Source organism: Onychostoma macrolepis, chromosome 08 (genome assembly GCF_012432095.1).
Source record: "Onychostoma macrolepis isolate SWU-2019 chromosome 08, ASM1243209v1, whole genome shotgun sequence".
NCBI classification, from domain to species: domain Eukaryota; kingdom Metazoa; phylum Chordata; class Actinopteri; order Cypriniformes; family Cyprinidae; genus Onychostoma; species Onychostoma macrolepis.
In genome coordinates this window covers 18,229,169-18,254,759 of record NC_081162.1, presented here as the reverse complement: position 1 = coordinate 18,254,759, position 25,591 = coordinate 18,229,169, and the positions used below count along the sequence as shown (strand labels likewise).

At 37.1% G+C, this 25,591-nt stretch overlaps 1 protein-coding gene across 4 annotated transcripts in view; it reads right to left on the bottom strand.

The window, feature by feature from the left end:
- adamts10 (ADAM metallopeptidase with thrombospondin type 1 motif, 10) overlaps positions 1-25,591 on the bottom strand; it is a 59,964-nt gene that overhangs the window by 5,966 nt on the left and 28,407 nt on the right. For all 4 annotated transcript variants that reach the window (XM_058784393.1, XM_058784395.1, XM_058784394.1 and 1 more), the window contains 9 exons: positions 25,271-25,416; positions 23,955-24,018; positions 23,661-23,763; positions 15,217-15,350; positions 9,886-10,009; positions 3,585-3,665; positions 2,309-2,472; positions 1,718-1,844; positions 452-581 (listed from right to left, as the gene is read on the bottom strand). In XM_058784393.1, coding sequence (XP_058640376.1) covers positions 452-581; positions 1,718-1,844; positions 2,309-2,472; positions 3,585-3,665; positions 9,886-10,009; positions 15,217-15,350; positions 23,661-23,763; positions 23,955-24,018; positions 25,271-25,416 — 1,073 coding nt within the window. The remainder of the gene's footprint in view (positions 1-451; positions 582-1,717; positions 1,845-2,308; positions 2,473-3,584; positions 3,666-9,885; positions 10,010-15,216; positions 15,351-23,660; positions 23,764-23,954; positions 24,019-25,270; positions 25,417-25,591) is intronic.

Here is a 25,591-nt window from a genome sequence, read left to right as displayed (position 1 = left end):
AACCTGGAAAGAAACAAATTTGTAATGAAAAAGTGTACTATTTAAATGTTTTAAAAACAATGATAAAAGAACACAAAAATGTAAATAATGAAAAATTATTTGCGATTAAAATGAAAAAGATATAACAAAATATAATAAATAAACAAAAATATTATAAATATTTATTAGCTTATGTGAATGTTTGCTACAGTGATTTGGATAGTATAGTCAATTGCACTGACTGGCTAATCGGTGGTCCTTCGATGATGTCTGAAAAGCATCAGGACACATTAGAATTTTCTACAAATCTGATGTGGCCACGTGCGTCCCTGACCATTTCTGAAAGTGGTTTGCATGATCTAATCACCATGTGTTTCCATATGCATACCATTTGCACCTATATTTAGCATGGAGTATATATGATCGGGATGGATGTTAATGCCACACACACAAACACATTCAGAACACCCACGTTGGAGGGCAGGGCTCCAAGTTGCAGGGTCTTTTCTTGTCTTTGGGCTTGTTCTTCTTGTCACAGAAGTGGTTGTACACCACAGAGAGATCGGCTTGTTTCTTGCACACTACCTGCTGGACTTGAACCCCTGTGACACAGAGAATAGTTTTCAGTATATCAATCACAGTAGATTACTATAAACCCTAATCATACAAACATGAAGCTTTGATGTCAGTGCTGTTACATTCTTGTCTTTGTGTAAATACACAATTACTGTGAAGTTATTATGGTGTGATCTGTTGTGCCAGTTTTGTTGAACTCTATGGCTCTGTTCTAAAATCTAAAGATCTGCTTCGCTGCTTACCGCCTAAATAGATATCTGCCTACTAAGGCAGCATCCTAACTGAAATGGAAACACTGAACTGGTGACCAATATCAAACAGTGGTGGGCCGTCAGGGCCAGCAAAGCCTTCTCTGCTGGCTTAAACACTTTCAGAATCACTGACTTAGTTTTAATATATTTTTTTCCATGAATGTGTATTCAATTATTTCCAATAGTCTATTCTCTTCATTTCATAGCTTTTCTCTTGGTTGCGCTGCTTCCAGTAGTGTATGTTTATATTAGAGCTTTTGCGTACAAAAAGTATTCTCGTAGCTTCATAAAATTACAGCTGAACCCCTGATGTCACATGGATTATTTTACCGATCTCCTTGCTACGTTTCTGGACGTTGATCGTGTTAATTACATTGCTGTCTATGGGAGGGTCAGAGAGCTGTCAGAATGCATCAAAAATATCTTCATTTGTGTTCCGAAGACGAACGAAGCTTTTACGGGTTTGGAACGACATGGGGGTAAGTGATAACTAGGCAGCTCACTAGATTCTGGAGCAGAGTCTATGTTTTCAACAGCAAATTAGTTCTGAGTCATAGCTAATAGTTTCTTATCAGCAAGATAAATACAGGCCATTAACTCACAAAGCTTGAATGCAATAATAATGGGAAAGAGCTTGAGGACAGGAAGTGACATCAAAGCTGGTGTTCTTGGTATATACAGTCCAAGTAATTGTTTTATTCCCAGGCTTTCAAATGGTTCACACACATCTTAACAATCAGACATGGGAAATTTACATTGTTTGTGTGAACTGTGTTGGACAGCTTGAGTTTCTTATGCATTTAGTAGTCACTGTGAATGTGTACTCCACACCGTTTCTTTGAGGAAAACCTTGCAATGCCACTTTCACGTGTGAATGATTGCATTATGTGAATCAGTAAACAGACAGTCACCTCCTGCACACAGCGCAGAGCAGCGGGACCAGGATGTATAATGCCAGGCGTAACTGCTCAGGGGATCTCTGTTGACAGGCGGGTTAAAACGGTAAAGGATCCCAGGATTTTCCTCACGGACCAACACCTGCAACACAACAGCAGACTGAACTGATTGATCCGGCCCTCAAAGTTTGATAGATTGTAATGAAATCAAATAAATATTGTTTTCCAACAGATTTTGCAAAAACTACCCATCTTCTATTGCTAAGACAAACTGATAGTCTAAACTCACAATACTGCTGCTGTGTCAGTTGATTGAGATGCTCAAAAAAAAAAAAAAAAAAAAAAAACACTTTTTGGGTTTCAATTAACCTACAAATAGCTTACTCATTGCTTTCTCAGCATATCAAACTGGGATAGAAGAAAAGTATTTATGAAAAATATCAAAAATATTACACACTTCAGCTTTGAATAACATTTACACAGAACATTACACTTGACCCACACTGCAAATACACTGCAGCTGTCTAAATTCTGAGGCATCTGTACCAACACCAGCAGTGCATAAATATCCTGCTTGAACAGACCACCCAGCATCTCTTGAGTTACCATGACGATCAGGGTCATGTTGGTGGGTCCCAGTGCCTCCAGGGTCTCCGGTTCATTGGCTGGTCGTCGGTAGTGGAAGGTGGTTCCTGCGATATCGAAGCGTCTTGGTGTGTCGATGGTCAGCTTGCCGTTGATGAAGTACTGATCCCCTTTACTCTTCAACACTATGGCATGGAAAGAGTTAATGATTAACGGGCCTCAAAACACAATGTTATGCCCCAATTGTGGTGCCAAGGTACATAATTTGTTGTTAGAATGCATCCAGTCATGAAGATATGGGGCCCCTAAGGGCTATTGCAAAATATGAAATGGGATGAAAAGTATGGTGTTCCTCAAGAAACTTTGCTTCACTTGCAAAAGCATAGAAATATAGTTTTTCCTCCCATCTTAAATAATTCCATCAACAGTTTTGTATTCGCTATTAAAACTTCGACATTCACTCTCAAAACGTTTGCATTCCCCTGAGAACTTTGTGATCCAATGCAAAACTTGTGATGTAGATAATATGAGATGGCAGGAAAAATATAATTATATGCTTTTAAAAGCTAATGCAGTTTCTTGGGGGAACACAGTACTTTTGCAAGCAAATGCAAAAGTGGTGATAGAAATAATATTATATGAAAATAAAAAGCAAATGCAAAAGCATTAAAATATAATTGCTCAGCCTTCCAATTTGCTCTAAAGACATTTATTCTCTCTGGCCAGATCAATGTGATCTGTCTTTTTTTATAGTACTTTTTTCTTTTCTTTTTTTTACAACGCTGTGTATTTTTCTGAAGTTATTACTATATTGTACAGAACATTGGTCAACCTTGGAGTGCTTTATAAATAAACACTGATTGATTGATAATTTGTCCTCCCATTTCATATTTTTTCCATAATCATATGTGCTTTGTACAATCACAAAACACTTCAGTTTGAGTTAAAACACTGAATAGTGACTGTAAACATTAAGTGCAGTTATTACCAGGGGGGTTACAAATGTACATTGTAAAATTTTGAAACCTGACTAACCAGGTTTAATTAATAGCCCAGGGTGAAGTATGAACAATGTAAAATGCTGAACAAGATAACTTGGGATAAACAATTTAATTTAAATGTGAAAAGGCCGCAAGTCATCTTAGCTGAGCCATGAGGCACCTAAAGCCCTCTCAGATCTTTGCTTACAATTCAGCTGGGAAGCTTTTTACAGAATCCACTAACTCCAACAGTGTATTAGTTCTGCTTCCCATGAGAGGTTCATATTTGAGTCAAACCATGAAAAATTGTGTCTCACCCAAGTAATTGTGAGAGACGTTGAGCTCTTGGATGTGTATGAATACAGATCCTTTGGGGATTCTGACCACCTCCTCATAACCTAAGAGAGAACACACACACACACACACAGACACACATACATTTATTCACAGCAAGAGAACAATGCAGTTAGTGGTGCTTCACTGAGAGCGACTGTGATGGGATATGCAGAGGCTTGAGATTCCGACTGAATTCCTGGGCAACGTCCCTCAGTTCTGCTGCCCAACACACAATGTGTTTAAGGCCAGATTCCACCACAGGCCTGCAAACAACTCCAGCTTCTGACCAAAGAGTAAAAAAAAGAAAAGAGCTAAACTAATTTTTCAATCCAGTCCTGCCACTGACAGAGATTTTGTTGTGAACAGTCACAGAATTAAGCCATCAACAAAGGGTAGAAATTGATTCTGTTTCTGATTAATGATTCCATTAACAATTCTTGTACTATTTATGTGGAAGAAATATTTGTATTGCATTCTCAACAATCAGCTGCCAAAATCTGATTTAAGCAGAACTGATATAATAATAATAATAATAATTTGTTACATTTATATGGTGCTTTTCTAGGCACTCAAAGCGCTTTACATAGTAAGGGGGGGTATCTCCTCATCCACCACCAGTGTGCAGCATCTACTTGGATGATGCAACTGCAGCCATATTGCGCCAGAACTCCCACCACACACCAGCTTATTGGTAGAGAGGAGACAGTGATGAAGCCAATCAGTATATGGGGATGATTAGGAGGCCATGATGGTCAGAGGTCAATGGGCAAATTTGGCCAGGATGCCAGGGTTACACCCCTACTCATTTCAAAAGATATTCTGGGATTTTTAATGAGAGTCAGGTCCTCGGTTTAACGCCTCATATTTTTCCAGTATAATGTCCACGTCACTATACTGGGGCGCTAGGACCCACCCAGACCACAGGGTGAGCACCCCCCGCTGGCCTCACTAACACCTCTTCCAACAGCAACCTAGTTTTCCCAGGAGGTCTCCAATCCAGGTACTGATCAGGCTCAATCCTGCTTAACTTCAGTGGGCAACCAGTCTTGGGCTACAGGGTGATATGGCTGCTGGCATAATAAATATTGCAAAAGATTTGGCACAAAGGTGGTTTAAATGCATACAAATAATTATATAAACATATTAAAACTTCAAATACATAAAATATATAGGCCTACTATAAAATAATAAAAAAATAAAAAAGTAAGTATTTCATTCATTCATTTGTTAAACACAATCATTTTCTTTCGAATCAGATTCATAAGTGTTTTTGATTCACTAAACAAAATGAGTTCAAGAGTCAATAATTTCAGGAATTGAACTAGTCATATGTATGCATGCATATTCGACTGCTTTACGGAATCAAAAATATTAAGCATAATTGTATTTTTAAATAAATGGATTCTGTTCTGAATAAGAAGCACAGAGTACTCAACATATACACACATACACAGAGAGAAAGAAGCGGGCAGACATGAACCATTAGTGGTCATTTGTGTGGATTGGTCAGTCAGTTGGCATTTTGTGGAGCACAATGCCTGGAAGCATCTCATTCATTGACCACATTTTTAAATAAACTGTGTTTCTTTGTGTTTAAATTGTGTTTGTACCCGCAAGAACCCTGAACTCAAAAATACAACCGGAGCCAAGAATAGCCAATCATCTCGGCCTCGGCTAGCCACTGCGGTCAATGTTGTCCTGCCGCCCGCCCAGGGAGTGGCCCACTAGAGCTTCCTGCAGCTGAGAATAACCCTCAGTCCAGCACTGAGCCAACAGCCTGCCATTCAACAACACCACCCACATCTGAACTGCTGCTACTTCACAAAACAGCATCACAACCCTTCCACTCAATCTACACTTCAGTGTCATTTACCTGTTCAGTATTCCTTTGATGGCAAAGCTGACTTTTCAACAGCCATTACTCACATTATTCTGATATGCTGGTTTTGTGCTTATTATTTTACATTATTTTCAATGTTGAAAACAGTTGTGCTGCTTCATATTTTTGTGGAAACTGTGATAATTTTCCAGATCACTCCCGTCTCTCACTAAATCCTCATCCTAACTGAAGTGTGTCTGTTTCAGAACAAACCATCGGAAGGAATTCTGCATGGCTGAGATCCTGTATCCCAGCGTTTATGACTTGGGCCTTGCATGTGAGCAGGTAATTATGAAACGCCTTTTCAGAACGGCTGGAGTCCCTGTGCACCCCTCAACAACAAGGCAGCTGTCCAACACATATCTGACCTGAAGCACGATGTTCACCACACAAACACTTAGAAACATTGTTTGAGTTTCCATAAAGTGATTAAATAGCTTCTTTGAACACATCTAAAGTCTGAAGAGGGCCATCAACAGGAATTTTGAGCCCCCTTACTGTATATTACTCTGGGTTCCTTACCTTTTTTAAGAATAAAATTGTAAACATAGATATGGCCTGGTGGAGAAAGCACATGTTCTGATATGCTGGGAAAAAAAATGTGGAAAAAAACAATAGTGACAGTAAAAACTTTCATATTGCTACAAAAAAATGTGATTAAAACTTTCTTTTTTCTTGAGCACCAAATTAGCACATTAGAATGATTTCTGAATGATCATGTGACACTGAAGACTGAATTAACGACGCTTTGTCATAACAGATATACAGTGAGGAAAATAAGTATTTGAACACCCTGCTATTTTGCAAGTTCTCCCACTTAGAAATCATGGAGGGGTCTGAAATTGTCATCGTAGGTGCATGTCCACTGTGAGAGACATAATCTAAAAAAAAAAATCCAGAAATCACAATGTATGATTTTTTAACTATTTATTTGTATGATACAGCTGCAAATAAGTATTTGAACACCTGTCTATCAGCTAGAATTCTGACCCTCAAAGACCTGTTAGTCTGCCTTTAAAATGTCCACCTCCACTCCATTTATTATCCTAAATTAGATGCACCTGTTTGAGGTCGTTAGCTGCATAAAGACACCTGTCCACCCCATACAATCAGTAAGAATCCAACTACTAACATGGCCAAGACCAAAGAGCTGTCCAAAGACACTAGAGACAAAATTGTACACCTTCACAAGGCTGGAAAGGGCTACGGGGAAATTGCCAAGCAGCTTGGTGAAAAAAGGTCCACTGTTGGAGCAATCATTAGAAAATGGAAGAAGCTAAACATGACTGTCAATCTCCCTCGGACTGGGGCTCCATGCAAGATCTCACCTCGTGGGGTCTCAATGATCCTAAGAAAGGTGAGAAATCAGCCCAGAACTACACGGGAGGAGCTGGTCAATGACCTGAAAAGAGCTGGGACCACCGCTTCCAAGGTTACTGTTGGTAATACACTAAGACGTCATGGTTTGAAATCATGCATGGCACGGAAGGTTCCCCTGCTTAAACCAGCACATGTCCAGGCCCGACTTAAGTTTGCCAATGACCATTTGGATGATCCAGAGGAGTCATGGGAGAAAGTAATGTGGTCAGATGAGACCAAAATAGAACTTTTGGTCATAATTCCACTAAACGTGTTTGGAGGAAGAAGAATGATGAGTACCATCCCAAGAACACCATCCCTACTGTGAAGCATGGGGTGGTAGCATCATGCTTTGGGGTGTTTTTCTGCACATGGGACAGGGCGACTGCACTGTATTAAGGAGAGGATGACCGGGGCCATGTATTGCGAGATTTTGGGGAACAACCTCCTTCCCTCAGTTAGAGCATTGAAGATGGGTCGAGGCTGGGTCTTCCAGCATGACAATGACCAAGCACACAGCCAGGATAACCAAGGAGTGGCTCTGTAAGAAGCATATCAAGGTTCTGGCGTGGCCTAGCCAGTCTCAGACCTAAACCCAATAGAGAATCTTTGGAGGAGCTCAAACTCCGTGTTTCTCAGCGACAGGCCAGAAACCTGACTGATCTAGAGAAGATCTGTGTGGAGGTGGGCCAAAATCCCTCCTGCAGTGTGTGCAAACCTGGTGAAAAACTACAGGAAAGCGTTTGACCTCTGTAATTGCAAACAAAGGCTACTGTACCAAATATTAACATTGATTTTCTCAGGTGTTCAAATACTTATTTGCAGCTGTATCATACAAATAAATAGTTAAAAATCATACATTGTGATTTCTGGATTTTTTTTTAGATTATGTCTCTCACAGTGGACATGCACCTCGATGACAATTTCAGACCCTCCATGATTTCTAAGTGGGAGAACTTGCAAAATAGCAGGGTGTTCAAATACTTATTTTCCTCACTGTAAATTACACTTTTTAAAATATAATAAAATAGAAAACACTTATTCAAAATTATAATAATGGTTCACAATATTACTGTCTTTACGGTAGGCATTTTTTCTCCTTAGTTTGAATTAATTATCTTCCTCCTTACATTTTATTTTGCTATTTTTCTTTCTCTGTTTCTGTGTATTTCATTCTTAGTTTGTAGATTTTATTTCTCCCTACTGTACTTTGTAAACACCATTTTAAAAGGTGCTATAAAAACAATGCTTTACTTGTCTGTTACTGTAAACTAATTTGGTTTTGAACTGTGCCATTTAACTGCTTTTGGCCTCCATCTCCATCTTTCCTTTTCTTTTATGGTGAGCTGATTTTTATTTTGTTCTTGACAACATGACTCAATGACTTCTCGTGCCTGTTCAGTGTCAAAACATACCGCAAAGCGATTAGATTATTTTTTTAGAGAGGGTGGAGGGCTTGAAATATTAAAACAACTTGCAACACATTTGTGGGGGGGTTTTTTATATAGTGAAATGCACTGAATTAATTATAGTAGAAGAAACCTCTAGAATCGTTTCCACCTTTTCACCCAATTAACTACAGTCCTGTCTCAGTCTCAGTGCAAGCTGATTTTAACATTTTCCAGCTTGTGACTTCAACAGCTAATTGAGAAGCGTGTTTACTGACAACTCTCTGGACACAGGCTGAGAAAGCGCTAAGTGGAGAACAGGAAAGCAGAATTATCAGGGGCTTTAAAGAGGTCGGTGTGCGCCACTGAAGGGAAGGAGCAACAGTCTCTCTTATGTCCTGGACAATCCAGTTCACTTGGACTTCTGGGTTTGAGCCAGGCCTCAAAATACTCCCCCAGATACCAGAGGAACTTGCCAAGGCTGCTCCCAGTACCTCAAAGCATGTCACACACACACATTTCTGAGGTTTGGGTGGGGTGGGGGGGCTACTTAATTCAGGCACCAGGCTTGTGTTACTTCAGTTAACAAGAGAAATAGCAGTCTCACGTGTGCATTTGCAGGCTTCACTTAACCATTAACAGAAAAAAATTATATTATCCATCTTCTCAAGGACACTTAGGGGAAATTCACTTAAAATAAATGCGTGCCTCATGATAGCGTTATTTATTTGCACATGCTGTCTGCATCGTTTTAACCCCTGAAAATCAAGTAATGATGTGATCGCCACTGCAAAATTAGTGCTGATCACAATTCATGCTTAGAAATACAGACAACGAAGTGTTCCTTCTCAGGAAGTTTAAACAATTTCTGCTGCCACGATCACTGAAAAATGTACACAACCATCCCTTTTCTATGGGTGGTAACAGTGATACTAAAGTCGACATGAATTGCTGTTCAGAACAATATATTGTGACATATTTCTGATTGAAACGTAATTAATGAAAAATACAAAATATAGGGTGGAACTTGCTATTATCAATTCCTGATGGATAGAAAGGAATTCTAGAATGAGTGATTCAGACTGAATGAGTCATGCTGTGACTAAAACAACAGCTAAAAGCTTTTGACTTTTGATTTATGTGATCTGAAATGACGTCAACAAACGAGCAAAACTGATTCAGAGTAAAAGCTAGTTTTTATTTCTGAGGATTTACAGTTGGTGTTAAAACGATTCCTTAATGTTAAACTAAATCATCAATGAAGGAATTGTGCTTTAATCTGTATGTTGGCCCAGAAATAAATTATTTTCGCTCTACTTAAACCTGAGAGGAATAATATTTTAGCACCCAACTCTGCTGAAATAAGCTTTAGTTCAGCATTAGAGGATCATATTTTAACACCAACTGTAAATCCACAGCAATAGACACTCTACCTCTGTCAAGAGACATGCTGTTTTACTGAATCTATCCCATCGAGGGCTTGCATTTTAACACCAAAAACATCATTCCACAAGACACAAGTCTGAAATGGAACTGTCTGTGGAAACTTTTTAACGCCCAGGTCCTCAGTGAGATAAATGGTATTTCAGCAATGTTTCTTTTGCACGTATTGTCACAAATTGTTCCAGTTCAAGCTGTAGTGCACACACTTAGTACCTCCTTCAGATAAGGAGTCATTGAAGACCCCCTCGATGACCTGGCAGCTGCTTCCATCTCCTCCACAAATGCGGCAGCGATCTTCCCGAACATCCGAGCCCAGGATCCGGTCACAGCCCACGTGCTGCAGATACATATGCACATTTAGAGGGGTCAGAGGTCAAGGCAAAGGTCACAATATTTACCAGCAAAAAGGAATGTAAAATTATCAGATATTACACTAAATACATGCAATGTCTGTGCAAATTTAAATTATAATCTTTATAATAATTATAATCACTTACATGTAATATTACGTACAGTTTTATTACATTTATGTCGTGGATTTAGCTGATCTCATGTAATTATACTGTTTTAAAGGTCTTTTTACAGTACATTTTTATTCATTTAAAAACACTGTTTTTGCTTTGTTAATATTTTGCCTTGACTTTAATTTAAGATTTTGGTATCAATGGAAAGAGGAGATCATAAACTTTAAAATGACATCCTAGTCAAACTCATACCTTGAATGATTTTAAATATATACCCATTTGAATTATGGTTGTCTTCCCTCTTTTTCCAATTGAAAACCTGAGAAAATCGCTTTTAAAGTTTTTTGCCCGTTTTTTGTTGATATCTTTCCATTTCCAAAATCCATTGCATTTAAAGGGATAAACTATTTATTTTACAGCTTAATTTTACCAAAGACATTTGTATATATATATAAATGCTATTAAACCAGGCTGAAGCTCAAATTATTTGAAAGTATTTATTTGAATAAATATTTTAAAAGGCACTTTTACAAAGATTTACTAAAATCAGAAAGATTGAACAGAGGTGCTACATTTTTGCTTGAGAGAGAGGGTGTCAGTGTGTGTGTGTGTGTGTGTGTGTGTCTGCATCCTTGACTGTCACCTCGCGCGTACACGCAGTCACAGAGAGAAAGCGTGTGAGAGAGTGGTTGAGTGAGAGAGTGAATGAGTGAGTTTAACGCTTTGGCGACTTTGCTCTCTTTTGACAGCAACATTTCTCAAATTAATAAACAGAACTACACACAGTATACTACACTACACTATACTACACTACACAGTATTTAACCATCTTTCTGAGGAGATCTGCTAGCTTGTTTACACAGAGCGCTGCTAGTCTGACAGGAGGATGGCTGGACCAATCGCGTGCCAGTCGAAACGGGGCTTCCCATTGACAAATGATCAGCGTTTATGTCACCGTTTGTGTACATTTCTAAGCTTTTTGACTGGTTTTATACAACGTTTAACACCATATTTGGAGAGCAGAGATCGTGACGTTTCAGGGGATACCCGGAATATAGGGAAATGCTCAGAAGTGACGAGAGGAGTTCATTTCCAGCGAATTTAGTAAAACTTTGTCAACTTTAATAGTCATTTAAATACCTTTACTCAATTATCTGGACTACGAAACTTTGGGAGATTATTTTTGAATGTCTGTTCTTTGAAATTAGCTAAAAAAATAAAAATCGATTTTTTCATTGTTTTTCCACATTATCTTAAAATGGAACGTTGCGACTTCCGACTCATTTTGCCAGAACGGGTCACATATCTTTCTTGCAAAACTTCAAATACATAAAAAAACATACTCTACTTACAAAGGATGCCTTTCTTGAATGTTGTATACTCAGTAATTAGGCATATCTCTATAGACATGAACACTTTTATGGAACTATTTTTCATGCTCTGTTTAATAAATTATGTTTAATATGAAAATGATCAACTTCACATCATTGACAGTCAAATAACATATCAGGAAAAGTGCAAAATATTCGACATAGCATACATGAACCCATGTGCTCTGCAATAATATTTCCTGCTTAAACTAAAAATGACAGAACAACCTTTAGACAGCTGTGTAATAATTAAAAAAATCTGCACTATGACTCCAGACCCAAAAACATGTCATGCTTTAGCATTGAAAGCTTCAGTCTCTAATCATTGATTGCATGGATTACATAGGGGGAAAAAATCAGTACATTCTTCAAAATTCACTCCTATTCATTCTTATTATTATCCATAATACTGTAAAATGTTCATAATCAGTAAATATGTCTATTCTGACTTAAACTGTGTCTTTATATTTTTTCATGTTTTATTATTTAATTTTATTATTTTGTGTCTTGTTGCATTTATGTGTGCACTAGAAACTTCATTACCAAGAAAAACTGTGTGCAAGCAGTTGGCAGTAAAGCTCTTTTTGATTCTGACTCTTCTAAGTTTCTTTTTTTCTGTCCCTCAGAGAAAACTAAGTCAAGGGCTCTGATGGTTTTAACATATTTAACTTATCACATATATTGACGTTACTTTTAACAGCCCTAATAGAAACATCAAGGTTTGACGTATAATCTCGAGAGCAATCCCAGGATTTTAGAGATCACAATCCATTTTGACTAACATTAACATTGCGCAAAGCAACTGCAAGTTTCTACAAAGGGGCTAAATCTGCACAAAATCCAGATCATTAATGTAGAAACCGAAGAGTCTCTGCTGTCAGTATGTAAAAGGTAACTCACAAAATGAACTCAGTAACCGGCAGACCTGAGACTTTCCAAATCCAGGCCTGTGTAACTTCACAAAAATCCCACTAAAGCTCCAAAGGCTCTTGTTGACCTGGCCTAGATTCCATAACCTGCAAATGTGTGACCTATTTCCTCACAACAACAATGGTAAGTCAGTGGCCGCTCGGAGCAGGTCGGGCATGTCCTCTGCTGGACCAAACAGAGCCAAGCTTTGGGACGCATGGTTATACAGGCTGTTTTTAATGCCTTGTGCTTCAAAGCTCTTGCTTTCATAATCAAACCCTTATTGTTTGGAAGCTAAGCCACCATGAGGCTGCAAACACTACTTTGATTTCTCCCCCTGCTGTTCTTCGGTTTTTATATGCACCATAAATAAGAAAGCAGAGAAAACGAGTGAGGGAAGGAGATGGAGGAAGAGAGGAAAGCGAGCAGGGAAGGAAAGAAATGGAGAAAGGGTGAGAGCTGACGGCGGGGAGGGAGGGAGAAGTCGCTGTGATCATGTTCAGCTGCGTGTACTGAGGACAGATGGATCTGGGGGGGGTCATCGAGTTCTTGCTGCATTCAGAGCAGAGCAGAACAGGGCTGGACTGAGCTGAACTGTTGATAAAAACAACCACTGGTCTAGACAACAACGCAAAGATAAACCAGCCCAACTCGCTCCAAAGGCGCACATGCAGCCTGTCCTGTGCAGTACAACCAAACAAAACAGAAAATAAAGTACACTACAGTTTACATTATGAAACATGCTAACGAGCAACATATTTTAAGACATTTTCACACTTTGTTTGATTGTTTGCATCAAACCAGAGTTCAGTTCCAGCTCTCTCCAGCTGGTCTCTCTTCCACTAACGTCAGCTGTTTACCACAGTAACTAGCTAATGATTCGGATGAGTCAACTTCAATGTTTTACACACATTTTTGTCACTTTCTATTTTCTGCCAAAACATGACACAGAACAGCACTTGCGTTTAGATGCGGTGGATGTGCCACCACAAAAGATGTATTTTTTTATTAATTCATTCATCCATTTATTCATAATAATTATTATTATTTGTGAAAACTAAAAATGTAACATTTAATGAAAAATATAAATAAATATGATCATTCTTGTGTATAATAATAATTAGCAGTAGTGGTGGTATATTAGGAATCGGAATTGGAACTGATAAAATTCAAACGATAACCAACTACTTATCGTTTGAAGTTTATCAATTCTGATTCTGATTCCGAATATCGATTCTGATTCTTATCTATCCCCAGTTTTGATTCCAATGTGGTTAAAAAAGTCAAACATTTAGATATCAAACAAATTTATTCTGTGTCTCTTTTTGCAAAACACTGAGTTGCTGCTGAATACCATGAACAAAAAGCAGCAGGCTACATAAAAACTGGGCTTAATTAAGAGCTGTTTGTGTACAAACAGAGCTGCACTATTCTGGATAAATTGAGACTTTTTTAAATAGAGGTTGTAGTTCTCTCACCATTCTGAAGAAAAAATATTTGACAACTAAACAAAATCTAATGGAATTTATGAATGAATGATTCAATGACTCACTTAAGATTTACTTGTTTCAAAATTTGATGAATCAGTGTTTTTGAAAGAATCACTTGAATGAATGATTCAAAGACATTTTTAACCGCCCCTTTTTGCCACCTAAAAAAAAAAGAAAAGATGTGCACACAGGAATCGATAGGTTTATACATTATTATTGTTGTTGTAGTTGTTGTTAATCACTTTTTCCCCTTTATAATATAAAAATATACAACAATCTGGAAATTATACAGCTATAATGCAACTGTAAAACAATGGCATATGATGTAAAACATAACTGACTGATAACTGACTTTGTAGTTTAACAATTTTTGCTGATGTTTAAAAAAAATCATTTTTCGGTCACACTTTATATTAGGTGGCCTTAACTACTACGTACTTGCATCAAAAAATATGTGGTCATATTGTATTGCAAAACACTTTTTCTGCTATTGCGGTGGGTTAGGGGCAGGTTTGGTGGTATGGGTAGGTTTAAGGGTGGGTTAAGGTGTAAGGGATGGGTCAACAGTGTAATTATAAATGTAATTACAGAAATTAATTACAGATGTACTTACATAAAGGTATTTTTAAAAATATAAGTACAATGTAAAAACATGTATGTACACAATAAGTGCATTGTACCAAATTATTAATTTAAATGTAAGTACACAGTAGTTAAGGCCACCTAATATAAAGGACCCATTTTTCTAACTAACTTTTGCAAAAGCTGGACAACATTTCTTTGGTGACAATTCAGAAAAATATGAAAAGTTTTGCAATGTTTAAGTTTGCAAAAGTTTAAAAAAAAATAAAAAAGCAGTGAATGTGAAATTTTCAGAAGTAACACAACACTGGCCCTAAAAGGCAAGTGACTGTTCGGCCAAATGGCACAACAGCAGCCTATCCTTATTGTTGAGCCCTGAAGTTATATAAAATCGCTTTCACACCAACCAAATGATACTGAACTCTTGATGTCTATAAAGCTTTAGCATTAAAGCATCCTTAACAGTTAGTGAAAAATGTGGTGAGGAGCAATGGAGTCTTAACAGTTCAAAGCTCTAATTAAATCCAGGATGCTCCATATTGCTATAAAATGTGTTAAGAGATTGGTGGATCTATGTGTCAAGAAGGATTTTTCTCTTCTGTTCTGTCTCTTGCTCTGGCAGACGTTCAAAGCCACAAACAAAAACTGGAAAAGCATATTGTACGAGAACTGCCATGTAAAACCTCTCAGATATGTATACTTGAAGAAAAGAGTGTGTAACTGTCTCACCTTACACTCGCCATTAACACAAACGTCCAGAGAGTCGTCCCTGCAAGGTGTCCCGTCCACCACAGCTGGAGCGCGCTCAGTGTAGAAGTTATAGCCCTCCGCCAGGCAGTTCAGAGAACATGACTTTACTCCACCTGCAGCCAAAACGTGCAAAACATCACACCTCAACATTTAAGAGCCATTTAGTCAGAAACATGTTATATAACATGTTATATACTACTCAGTAAGACAAGTCTCAAAATAAACATGCAACAAGACAAAGGAAGCCAGTTATGCTAAACATCAACCTAAACTGACTGACATATCCTCACGGGACATCATAAAATCTACAAAGCTACTAAGTGTACATGTGGTATATGGGACAGAAATTGAATATGACACACGCTAATGCTAGAGCCATTATGCTCTCGTTGCTTGTACAGAACTGACTCCTCATGTGTTATGCATTGTTAACTTTACAACATTACACAACGGCAAAACAAACTTGAAAACAAACTGTTGGCAAATTCGCTCCACACTTTAATGCGCCTCCAACAATGGAGACACGTGAACGGCGTATTTCATGCAGCCAAACAGAGCTTTATAACTATACTAACTCTGTGGGACGGCCGCCAGCACTCTGTAGAGCTCCATGGCTGCATGTGGTATTTTAATGAGCTTGTGGGGTTTATGTAAGTTAGTTTATTCTTCCACTGCTGTTACATCCTTTAGTAGCAGAAGGGGAGGGGGGTCCGGGCACATTTTAGATGGTTTGCTTATAGATAAAGCAGCTGAAACGCACACCCACACACACACACACTTGCTTTATTCCCCTGTCTTCTCTGTAACAGCCCTACAAATTTAAGGAACAAAGAATAAAGCACGATGGAGGGAAAAACAGCCTCTCCCAGCACATTCCCTGAGAGACAAAGAAGAAATCAAGCAACGCACATGATGGGTGAGAAAAGGAGAGTAAGAGGAGACTGATGGAATGGATGGAAGCCTGTCTGAAATCAAAAGTATCAATCAAAAGTTTGGGGTCCTTTCATAAGAATCTGTTAAGCCCATCAAGGCTGCATTTACTTAATCAAAAATACAGTAAAAACAGAAATAAACTTACTTATAAAGCACAAATACACACAACAAGAGTTGACCACTGTGCTGTACAAAGGAAGAAAGGTAAAATAAAAAAAGAATAATTATAAAAGTGATACACTAAATATAAGTTAAACTGAGACAAGAATTATAATGAATTAAATGCAAGAGTAAAAAGATGCGACTGTAACTTAGATTTAAAATCACATACAGAAGATGCAGATCTCACAGATAAGGGAAGACTATTCCATAGCCTAGGCAACTGCAACTGCAAACGCACGGTCACCTTTCAACTTCAGTCTTGATCTTTGATATGATCGCAAGCATCTGGCAGACCTATTCACATTAACAAGTTCTGACAAATAAAAAGGTGCCAGACCATTTAAGGACTTAAAAACAAACAAAGGCTTTCCTTTACCCACAGATGGTCCAAAGACAATTGCTTCCGTCTTACCTTCATTTAAATGCAAAAAAATTTTTGGACATCCAATATCTTACATCAGCTAAACATGCTGAATGATAAATGAAAGGACACTCCATGCTTCCTAAAAATTGAACCTAATGGAAGCATGTACAGTGAAAACAAGATGGGAGCCAAAATAGAGCCTTGAGGAACACCGGAGGTAAGAGGAGCTACAGATGAAACAGCGTGACCAATACCTACAGAAAAAGTTCTGTTACTAAGATAAGAACTGAACCAGCTCAGGGCACTTTCTTGGATGCCCACACACTTTTCAAGGCGGGATAAAAGAATGCCATGATCAACTGTATTGAATGCTGCACTCAAATCTAAAAGCATTAAAATTACTGAGTTCCCAGAGTCAACAAGTAGCAAAATGTCATTTAATACTCTTAAAAGAGCAGACTCAGTACTATGACTTTTCCTAAATCCAGACTGTAATTTTTCAAGAGTATTATTTGTTTCCTGTAACTGTAACAACACTGCTCTCTCTAAAATTTTTGCAATAAAAGGTAAATTTGAGATTGGCCTAAAATGTGATAAAACAGTTGCATCCAGATTAGGCTTTTTCAACTAAGGTTTCACCATTGCATGTTTACAATAATCTGGAACAACCCCAGAAAGAAGGCTCTTATTTACAATAGCTAGAATCCAGGCCCCAACATTATCAAAAATCAGTTTAAAAAAGTGTGTAGGAACAATATCAAGAGCAGACGTAGTAGGCTTCAGTTTGACGACTGAATCCATTAAACCCTGCATAGCAATCAGCTCAAATGAATTAAAAAACCTAGTAGGAATCAAAAGATCTGAAGGGTCATCAGTAGAAGAAATGATGGATTGTCTGATTGCTTCTATTTTTTCCACAAAAAATCTAAAAAAATCTTCACACAAAGTTGAAGACTCTGCAAGACAGATGTTGCCCGTTGGATTAAAAACAGAATTCAAGATATTAAATAAAGTCCTAGGACTGTTGGTGTTTTTGAAAATTATCTCAGAAAAATAGCTGGACTTGGCAACTTTCACAGCTTTTTGATATGTTATTAAAGATATTTGGTTTGTTATTAGTGTATTACTGTGATGCAAAGCTGAATTTTCAGCAACTATTACTCATGTTATCCTGTAGAAATCATTCTAATATGCTGATTTGGTGCTCAAGAAACATTTCTGATTACTATGTTGAAAACAGTTTAAGTGCTGCTTAATATTTTTGTGGAAACCATGATACATTTTTTAAAATCAGGATTCTTTCAAAAACAGCATTTATTTGGAAAAGTTGTATTGCATTTGTTTGCAAAAAAATTGCAACATTATAAATATGTTTACAGTCACATTTGCTCAATTTAATGCATCTTACTGAGCTCAAACTTTTGAATGGAACTGTACCTACATACACAACTAGTATTCTAGTCATCCAAAAATTTCTTAGGCCAGCTAGTTTATCTAGATTAAATTGATTTTGTTTATCTATATTAGATGTTTTATTACAGATATGCATTTTTAATATTGATATTTTGAGTGGCGGTACTTAAAATAATTAAAATAATTTTTTAATAATTTGCATGATAAAAAAACTAAAAAATTTTGCTTAGGAAACAGCATCAAGCCAAAAATTCTATGAACTACAGAGTTAATTCTACGAACACTTCCGTCATGCTCTGTCCAGTTGTTTTTGAAAGCAAGGATGTATCTTATATAAATGCCACCCAAGAAATGGGGTCAGGTCAACCTGAACCAGCCTAACTATACAGTTGTTCTATTTTTCGTTTTGTTATCTAGTCATTACAGCAACAGGTCTAGTCAATTTGAAAAATATAGTTTTGAATTTGACTAACATTTAAAAAGTACAAGACTAAAAAAAACATGAAAGGTGGTAAAGAGAGTGCGAAAGAACAAAAGAGGAACATACTGTACTTTAATGTAGTGTTTAAAAGTGCAGAACTCACACACTATACTCTTTATTAGTCATGTGACAGAGAACAAGGAGTTGTCTCCTAATCCCACTCAGACTGGTACCAGTACGTGATTTTGTTCCTACTCTAGGCCTCCTTTATATTACGCTTGACAAGCTGGTGGGTCTGAACCCATTCCCCTTGCCTGTACCTGGCAGCGGTGGTGTTAAAACTCTGCATAATCTCACTTTGGCTGCCTAAGACCCACTTGCCTTATCAGCAGGATCCCATCTACCACAGTCTTGACATTAAATAATAACTCTTCCACTAAATGTGTTTTATAAACCTAAAGGGGGCAGTTTTTTGAGCTGCTGGCCAATTTTCTGTTAGTGTTGGACTAATTTGATAAGGTCCTGGGTGCCTGTGAAAACATATACTGAAGCAGGCTTACGATGGAAACTGCACATCCCATGAGGCTTGGCCCTGGAAAGGCATAGGTATATTTTTGAGGTGGTTAAAAGAAGGCTTCACTGGAGTGTATGGGTTTCAGGAGTTTCTGGTGAGAGAGTGTACAACTAGAACATGACGAATTGAATAATGTAACGCGCTTGACCTGAATTTCAGCAAAAGTGATGAAGCGTGATTTTAATCTTTTCTGGACTCATTACTTCAAACAGACTGCTCTGTATTTTATGCATTTTTATTGTTTATGCAGTACATCACTGTATGCTTCATACAGCATCATTGTTGATGAACTGAACTTGTTTTAGTAGAAAAATAAAATTCAAATGATTCAACTTAAATTATGTTTATTGCACTTGTTTTATAAAGTCCAGTCAACTTTATCCTAAGTTAAGACATATTCACAATTTAAGTTCACAAAACGTAACATGTTAAGGCAGCACGAACACTTACTTTAAGTTTGAGAAAAAAAAAAATTACAGTACAGTGTCACGGAACGTGGTTGCAGTAAAGATAATTTCCACAACAAAGGACAGGCGAATAACCAGGAGAACGAAGTAGCATCAACATTAAACCGAGACAAAGAACTTACAGAAACTGAAGGCTTATTAAGTCAGGGAAACCAAAGGGGCAAACGAGATGATAAATAAACTCAGGTGAACAGACTGAACGATGATTAACTAATAATTAGAACAGGAAACAAACCAAATAAGGACAAACAGGAACTTAAACACGTGACATACAGGCTACATTCACAAGCACCCTTATAAATGCGATTAAGGCAATAAGTTGGAGCTCATGCAAACAGAACCCTATGATTATGATAATAATTAGAGAAACTATAAATCATGGTAAAATATGTAGCGAACGTCTTACTCTCATTATTTGAATAATCAGACTATTCGTCTACCAAAAGTTCAGGGTCAATATGATTTTGTTGTTGATTTTTAAAGAAATTAATACTTTTATTTAGCATGTATGCATTAAATTGATCAAAAATGACAATGAAGACATTTATAATGTTGCAAATGATTTATATTTCAAATAAATGCTGTTCTTTGGAACTTTCTCAAAGAATCAATTCTTTTCTCAAAGATTCCTGGAAAAAAAGGTAACATGGTTTACACAAAAGCATTAAGCAGCACAACTGTTAATAATAAATGTTTCTTGAGCACCAGATCAGGGAGCCTGGTCTCATAAAAATTCTTATCAATAGATTGATTTTCAGTTTGTATTTGGCGTGCTATTCATATGCAGAAATTGACTTTGGTGTGCATATTATACGCACGTGCATATGATACGCAATTTGTTGGCATGCATATGATACGCAGTTTTCACGTACTTATGACACGCATCTACCCTACACCCCTAAACCTACCCATTGCGTATCACATGCACGCCAGAGTCAATTTCCGCGTATAAATAGTACACAAAATTGAAACAAACTCGTGCTGTTGATACGCACTTCCATGAGATCGGGCTGAATAAGGATATTAGATTGATTTCTGAAGGATCATGTGAAACTAAAGTAATGGCTGCTGAAACTTCAGGTTTGCCTGGAATGAAATACATTTTAAAATATATTAACATAGAAAACAGTTATATTAAATTGCAACAGTATTTCACAATATCACTGTATTTTTGATCAAATAAATGCAGCCTTGGTGAGACTTTAAAATTTTTTTGTAACATTTGTTTTTTTTTTTTACACAAAATTAGGTAAAAAATACTAATTATTTCATTATTCCAATATTAATGATCTCAGTTAGCTTAACGAAGTACACATAGCAAGGTTTGTTTGTTTTTTAAATTATATAATAAATAAAAAGAAAACAGATAGAATAGGAAAAGAATAGAGCAAGCTAGTAGTAGAGGCCTTTTTTTGCTTTTGTTAATTGTATAATAAATAAAAAGAAAACAAATAGATAGAATACAAAAACATTAGAAAAGCTAGTGTTAGTTAGAGAGAGCTAGAGAGTCAAATAAAGATGGAAGAGATGTGTTTTTAGCTGATTCTTGAAGATGCTGCTCGGATTGAGTTGGGCATCATTCCACCAGGAGGGAACATTTAATTTAAAAGTCTGTGAAAGTGATTTTGTGCCTCTTTGGGATGGCACAATAAAGTGACGTTCACTTGCAGAACGTAAGTATATTATTAAAAATATAGATAAAATAAAACAAACTAATTGACTAACAATAAAAATGAAAAATTATTCATGATAGAGAAAGACAACAAATTAAGTCAAATACTAATTAAACGTAATAAAGCAAGGTCATGAGACAAAAGCACAGTATACTACTATGTGAAATGTTTACTGCATACTGTTCTTAAAATATAGCAGGCGATATACATTATACAAACAATACGAAAGTCCCACAGACAGAAAAAACAAAGAAATCAATGCTAGAAATGAAAAGAAAATCACATGGAAGATGACAGTGTGGACACAGAGAGATTACAGGTCTAAGGTCTATATGCTACCTTACCCTACAGCAGGGTAAAACAGCAGTCTGACACTTATTTTAACAGCTGCAAGGGATTTCCATTGTAAAATCAGCTGACTTGATGAAAGCAGCACTTGTAGCCTGCAGTGGGCTTCTCTCTGTAAGCCATTATGTTATTGGAGGGGCAGATTAAAGGCAGTTATGTCCTTGACGTCCAGCTTCACACTCATCAAAAGCAGGACTTTAAACCGGGGATTCTGGGAAGTTGGCAGTCTGCAGCCCGGCATATGGATGCCAGACTGTTATCTGCAGTTTCTTTTTCTCTCATTATCTCTCTCTCACATCTGTCCTGGACCTGTGCCAGTGCAGAGATTGGTTCTTTGGAGCATGGTGGTCCAGTCCTAATATCTAAACCACCTTCCAAAGCCCTAAACAGTCTTAAACAACAACAACTGAGCTCTCTAAACATCCCCATAATCAGGAAAGATATAGGTAGGTAACTAAGAGATCATGTGATTCTGTTCAGTTCTTAGCACAAACATTTCCATTAGTTCAAGGGATGCACCCTTATGATATAAGTATTTATATTTTGAATCCAACATTAGATCTCAATCTACATTTTGTGAGAATGATTACAAAAAAGTCTCCCCTTAACATGTATAATAATAATATGTTTCAAATTACACCAAAAATATGTACAGTGGAAAACTACTTTTAATTTTAAAACAGACTCAACTGCAGGAAATCTTTCTTATATTACAATCATTTAATAAATGTCATACAACCTGGAGCCACTGGAATAATATAAACATGTTGTTAACAATGTTAACAACGATGAATAAATAATATAACAAATGTATTGTGCATTAATGCATTAAAGGGGTCATCAGATGCCCATTTTCCACAAGTTGATATGATTCTTTAGGGTCTTTTTGAAAAGTCTATAACATACTTTGGTTAAAGTTTCTCAATGGTAGTGTAAAAAACACATTTTTTACCCTGTCAAAATCAGCTATGTTTTCAGCAAGCCGTTTTTTAGTCCATGTTGCTTTAAATGCTAATGAGCTCTGCTGACCCCGCACCTCTCTTCCGTGGAGTGACGAGCAGACTTTAAACTTAAGCCACGAAACTGGCTAACGAGCACATTATTAGGAAAGGCGATTTGCAAAGATTCATAAAAAATTAAAAAAACCTTATACTCACTTCTTCTGTAGATGAAGCTGGATCACGAATGATTCACGCAAACATAGACACATTTAGGCAGATTGTTGATCAGCGCATTCCCATCAAAACGAAAGTAACCTTAATCCTCTGCGTCTTCAGCGGCTCAGTTGTCGGGAGTAACTGACAACTGCTATGTTCATTATTACATCCAACAACAGAACACTTCAATCGCTTAATCAGAGACATTCTTGTCTTCTCCTGCACCGGAGTCGACTCAATGGCGGACGGATGACAGCTCACTCAGGGCGGGTCTAAGGTAAGACGGTCTTGTCAATCAACTATCGTAGGAGCGGCCTGTACAGAACTACGTCATTCTGACAGGAATCTCAGAACAGCCTGATTTGAAAAAGGGGATTTTAAAATAGGGATTTAAAAAAAAACACTGAGTGGATTTTTATCATTATAGGATGGATGTATACACACACTTCCAACACACATTTATGTTCAAACATCTTGTAAAGTGAATTTTGCATCCAATGACCCCTTTAACTAACGTTAACTAATGGGACTGTATTGTAAAGTATTACAAAAAGAATAAATATCATATGGGCAGTGTGTAAACATTTAATTCTGTTGTGTTTAACAAAATGTACACGAAATAGAAATAATGTATGGTTCCATGAATAACATTTGAATATAATTTAGTGACCTATTTTACTTCTCAGAAAGATGCAGTAACATTAAAATGTCACATTTGTAGAGCAATACCAATGTGGTGTTGATATATTTCACATCCTTATATTGTTCATTTGGTAGGCGCTTTTATCCAAAGAGACTTACAGTGCATTTAACGCAGAACTGTAGCAGTTCAGAATAATCGAAGTGACACAAATCAAAGTGACACAACCAGTGTTGCTCAGAACAGATGGTATAAAGGGCTGTGTACTTACCACCCCTGTATGGCTTCCAGGTGTAGAATTTCCCCCGGAAGGGAACACTGTCAAAGTCCGAGCACTGAATCTCCCGAAAATCCTGAGATCCGTCCGGGCACTCCTAATCCACACACAAATTTTCAGTCATGTCATCTAATTTAGAACAGAATCCATCCACAAACAAACCAAAGTTCTAAGTGGGATATGTGTACATTTGCAAGTATTTGAAGAAATACTTCATACAGAAATACAGACAGACAGACAGACAAACACAAACGGAGTCAGTAAGTGATGTATGGGTATCAAACTCACATCAATGTTGCAGGATCTGAAACGCTTCCTCTCTCCCAGACAATATTTTCCTCCAACTGTTGGCCTGGATCCACACAAGGACAGGCATCAGACACATCTGAGTGTAATTTCAATGTAACTCTCAATTACACAATCATTCTGCTCAAGTTCACTTCAGCCAGACATCTTCTGTCTTTGTGTCGATCTGTTAGTTTTTCCAATTTTCCCTGGCATGTCATCAAACTAGGTTCACTGAGTACAACGGGCTGAGCGTAACAATATTATAAATCATCAAATCACTCGTATACACTACAAAATAAAAAAACAATGTTCACAACTTTTGGGTTGGTAAGATTTTTTTCATGTTTTTGAAAGAAGCTTCTTATGCTCACCAAAGCACATTTATTTGATCAAAAATACAGAAAAACAGTAATATTGTGAAGTTTCAAATAACTACAAAATATTATAGATTAAAATAACTATGTAAAATGTATTTTATTCCTGTGCTGGCAAAGCAGCCATTGCTCCAGTCTTTAGTGTCGCATGAAACAATTCTAATATGCTGATTTGGTGCTCAAAAAACAATAATGAAAACAGTTATTTGAAATGTAAATCTTTTGTGAGGGTTAGGGTTAAATCCAACTGACCCCAAACTTCTGAACAATTTTATAGTATATACATTATCTGTATTCATAAAATACTTGGATGCCCAACTACACTGCACAAAATACTGTATCCAACATTGCAACATGCTTGACTTAATATTCTATTTTCGTTGTGATAAATGAACCATAAGTAATGTCAACCCCAATTTCTTGCATCTATTTTTTGATATTTTTGATATATCAGTCAAATTTTTTAGATGCTTTAAAGGGACTATTCAGCCAAAATGAAAATTCTGTCATCATTTACTTACCCTCCAAGTTGCTCCAAACCTGCATGATTTTCTTTCTTATGTTAGGGATAGGCTTCTGTCCAATGACTTTCATAATATTTTTTCCGTACTGTGTCTTCCATACATTGACCTAATTGATATTATCAACTTGTTTGGTTGCCAACATTCTTCAAAATATCTTAAAAAGCTCCTGCAGGTTTTGGAACAAGCAGAGGGTGAGTAAATGATGACAGAATTTTTATTTTACAACATGATGAGGAAATGTGACAATGTAGATTTTTTCCTTTACTATTTAGGTAGCATACAGTTCAGTATTCAGTTCAGTTCACCATTATGAACACTACCATTCACACAATGTAGCATATTACCATTGTCGTTGACTAATACTGCCAATGATCTGTCCAATCAAACAGTGTTAATCAATCACATGACCCTGACTCACCTGGGGCTGTCACAATGGCGAATAGAGGACGAGACTCCGCCCCCACAGGTGCGACTACACTCCTCCCATGGCGACCAGTGTCCCCACCCACCATCTACCCCTTCCGGACGTGTTCCATATGGCACACACACTCTTTTGTAGCACCACTAATAAAAAAATAAAAAAACAGCATTAATCAGCATAAAATATGTGGTATCTGGCAACCCAAAAACTATCTGCCAGTATATGGTGAACTTATTTTATTATATATATTAAACTGAATTTAAAAGCATCACTCACTTTTTTTTTTGCCAAAGTGCATTACTACTTACCTTTACATTC